Raw genomic sequence first — 3,742 nt, 5'->3', positions numbered from 1 at the left:
CAGCTGCCCAAGGTCCAGCCCAGCTGCACAGGACAGACAGGTCCAGAATGGGGCAAAACCTCAGGATGAGCAGGAACCACCATCCCCCTGGGGACATCTGGGGCAGGGCTTGGTCACTTCTGCTTTAAGAACAGCTGCCAGCCCAGCCCTCACCAGGGATCCTGGCAGCTCCCTCTGCCCATCAGCTCAGGGCAAAATGGGAGTTGAAACTTCCTTAGTTTCAGGCAGCAGGGCCATGGTGGAACAGAGGAAGGCTGCAGTTTCTTTGGGCTGGCCCCAGTGCTGACCTGGCAGTTTGGATCCTGCAGGGGCAGGCTGGAAGACTTCTCCTTTCCCAACCCACAGTGCCACACAGGCCAGAGGCTCCTCCTGCTAACCAAGGGTAGGACTAGGATTCATCTCGAGGTCCCCTCCAACCCTAACAACTCTGAGCAACCATGGCACACAACCCTGTCTGTCCTCCACAGGTCCTGTAATCCCTGGCAATGCTGTTCCTGGAGCCTGGAGAGGAGAACCTTAGAGCAGCTCCAGTGCCTAAAGGGGCTATAGGAAACCTGGAAAGGGGCTTTGGACAAGGGTCTGCAGGGACAGGCCAAGGGGAATGGCTTTAACCTGCCAGAGGGGAGACTGAGATGAGCTCTTAGGCAGGAGCTCTTCCCTGTGAGGGTGCTGAGGCGCTGGCACAGGGTGCCCAGAGAAGCTGTGGCTGCCCCATCCCTGGCAGTGTTCAAGGCCAGGTTGGACACAGGGGCTTGGAGCAAGCTGCTCTAGTGGAAGGTGTCCCTGCCTGTGGCAGGGGTTGCAGCTGCATCAGCCTTAAGGTCCTTTCCAACCCAAACCGGTCTGGGATTCTGTGAAGCTCCCCATGCTTGGTTGTGGCATGCTGTGGGGGCTCAAGGGAAGCTGGACCCATTACCACAGCCCTTGCCCTAACAGCAGACACCACTTCCTGCCCCAAGGTGTGTTCAGCGAGCACACAGGAAGCTTTACACAGGCCCCAAGTCAGTGAGCACGATTTGCTCCTGACTGGAGAGCTGGCTTGAGGGAACTGCTCCCAGCTCAGTGCTGCCTGAAGCAGAGGGCTTCAGGGAAGCAGATCGGAAATGATCATCTGTCTCTGATGTGCATTAAGAACCAGCACCATGGGCAAGAGAGAGGGCAGGTGGTCCTCAGCCAGGATCCATTGCTCCCATGACAGACGACAAGGAAGACAACAGCACTGCCTGCAGACAACTGGGTCTTTTATTAAGTACTTAAAGTGCTACAAAAAACCTCAGGAGCCTTTATACAGCAACTTCATTTCTCCAGCCCTAGCTCTGTTGGAAGAAGCAAGCACAGCTCATTAGTGGAAATCTTCCAGTACTTGGAACAGTACAGCATGTTTCAGTGGTGGGTACTTACAGCTGGGCACTCAATTGCACCGCTATTGATGTCATCAATGATGTCATGTGGGTGCCGACCATCAATGCTGCAGCCCACTGATTGGGCAGTCCCAAGGATCTCCTTGATTGTCCCTGCAGGGGGAAGAGGCAGCTCATCAGTGCTCTACCACAGGGAAAGCTGTGAAAAGCAACTGGGGAACTTCACTCTTCACCATCCCACCTACCCTCCTGGGGGTGTTGCAGGGCTCACCGGGGACAGCAAGTCGCCTACACTGGGTCTGGTGCACCAGTTTCACAAGGAGCACACCAGAAAGCACCATCACCATCCTGTACAACCTCCACCAGGAGGAAGGCCAGGCCCGCCATCCCATGGGAGCTGTTCCCACACCACAGCGCAGGGCTCACCCGGCAATGGGAGCAGGCTCTCCGGGGAGCAGAGCAGGACCGTGCATCCCACCACAGCACGTACCTGAGAGCTCACGGGCCAGGGACCGGTGCCGCATCTGCCGCGCGATGGCCACGATCTCGTCAAAGCTGACGCTGCCGCTGTGCTTGACTGGGGAGGAAGGGTCACGTAAGCACTGACACTGCAGCTCCCTCCAGCCTCAGCAATGGGAGCCACTTTACACCTCAGCACGTCTGCTCCCAGGCTTGGGCACAAAGACACCCGTGAGAAGGCAAGCTGAGAGCTGGGCTGCTTCAGCTGGGGAAGAGAAGGCTCCGCGGAGACCCTCTAAGTCTTTCCCATGCCTGGAAGAGCTTTGAGGTCCCTTCCAACACAAAGCAATCTGGGATTCCAAGAGTGACTCCATGTCATGAGTCGTTTTCCACCAGCTCACCTCCAGGCTGCAGTGCCCAGTGCTGCAGGACAGAACAGTGGCAGTGGCTGCTCTAACCCATCATCAAGAACCCAAATCCTGCTTGTGTCTGCACTCAGGGCTGCCCCAGACACAGCCGCTCACTGCTTGTCAGTTTATACCGGATGATCTAAGAGGTGGGAACCTGTTCCTCTCCCTCCCCCAAACCACACAGAACTAAGGCAAAAATGAACACTTACTGTTTTTCTGCTTCTTCCTGTCACGAGGAGGCTCCTTCAGAGCTTTGATAATCAGAGCAGAGGCAGAAGGAACAACCTCTATCTAAACAAAGAGAGATTAATTCTTCCCCCCCTGTAAGCAGCAGCAGGGAGCTAAGAGAGATACTGGACCAAGCGCCCGGGAAGCCCCTTGCCAGAGCAGTGTGGCTCTGGCTGGCTCTCCAGGACAGACTATTGGGATGCAGAAGCATGTTCCCAGGCTTTCGGCACAGGCCTCCCCACAGCCAGGAGAGGGCTGCTTCCTAGACTGGGTTTCCTCTCAGCTCACCACTGGAATATACCAGCCACGGAATGCAGGACAGGTATAGTGGCAGGTGGCTACAGGGTTATGTGAAGGAGGTTTGCAGTAATTTGTGTTCGTTCAAACAGCTTTTTCCTGCTCAGATGTTCTGTACAAACAATTTACATGGAACAGGACAAAAGATCAACTTTGGCACATGTAGAAAGTTCCTTAAGGGGAGGCCTCAGAGCAGCTCCCAGTACCTACAGGGGCTACAGGAAACCTGAAGAAGGGCTTTGGACAAGGGCCTGCAGGGACAGGCCAAGGGGAATGGCTTTAACCTGCCCAAGGGGAGACTGAGATGAGCTCTTAGGCAGAAGCTCTTCCCTGTGAGGGTGCTGAGGTGCCGGCACAGATCCTAAACCTCCCTTCCAACCCACAGCATTCCATGAGCACATCTTCTCTTATCTATTGAATGCCAGGGGCCTCAGCCTCGCAGCCCCAGGTTCATGCACACACAACTGCTGCGGGCTCTGAACCAGCAGCACTCAGAGTGCTCCCTGCACGTTTTCAGGTCTCTCCAGCAGACCCCCACACTGTGCTGTGTGGCACTCACTTTATCCACCTCGGAAGGATGAAGGGCTGAGTGGACCCTGCCGGGACTGATGCTCGTGGTTGTTGCAAGCAGCACAGGGCTGAGCCTCGCGCTTGCCCACGGCGCCATCCCTTGCGGCGTTCAGTACCTGGGCTTGCCTGTTCTGGATGGTCAGCTTCACCGTGATCCGCAGCCCCTTCCAGTCTCCCGTGGCCTTGGCGATGTCATCCCCGACCTTCTTGGGGGACTGAAAATTGAACACGCGTTAAAACCGCGGCCAGGACTGGAACGGAGGGTGCGGGACCCCCATAGGCCATCCCCGTGAGGCCTCCCCGCCCGGTGCCGCGGAACGTACCAAGCCGAGGGGTCCGATCTTGGGGGCCAGAGCGGACGTGGCGCCGACCTCCCCGCCGGTGCAGCGCAGGTACACTGCGGGGACACAGCGCGCG

General features: G+C 57.0%; 1 protein-coding gene and 1 non-coding gene across 2 annotated transcripts; both read right to left on the bottom strand.

Moving 5' to 3' along the window:
- Positions 1 to 1,224: 1,224 nt before the first annotated feature.
- RPL12 (ribosomal protein L12) lies at positions 1,225 to 3,738 on the bottom strand (the record flags this gene model as incomplete). The annotated part of the gene is made up of 6 exons (XM_057416679.1): positions 1,225 to 1,316; positions 1,402 to 1,514; positions 1,852 to 1,938; positions 2,440 to 2,521; positions 3,442 to 3,540; positions 3,649 to 3,738. Coding segments are annotated over 6 exons (477 nt in total), but the record flags the coding sequence as incomplete, so codon positions are not given.
- LOC130603161 (small nucleolar RNA SNORA65) lies at positions 2,666 to 2,793 on the bottom strand. The gene has a single exon (XR_008973064.1). It is a non-coding gene; the product is annotated as a small nucleolar RNA SNORA65 (small nucleolar RNA).
- Positions 3,739 to 3,742: the final 4 nt, after the last annotated feature.

The sequence above is a fragment of the Pezoporus wallicus genome, unplaced genomic scaffold (genome assembly GCF_028554395.1).
Source record: "Pezoporus wallicus isolate ANWC-B61680 ecotype Strahan unplaced genomic scaffold, APGP_CSIRO_Pwel_v1 contig_13319, whole genome shotgun sequence".
Lineage (NCBI taxonomy): Eukaryota > Metazoa > Chordata > Aves > Psittaciformes > Psittacidae > Pezoporus > Pezoporus wallicus.
Note: the sequence above shows the minus strand (reverse complement) of the source record. Positions and strands in the feature narration are given on the sequence as shown.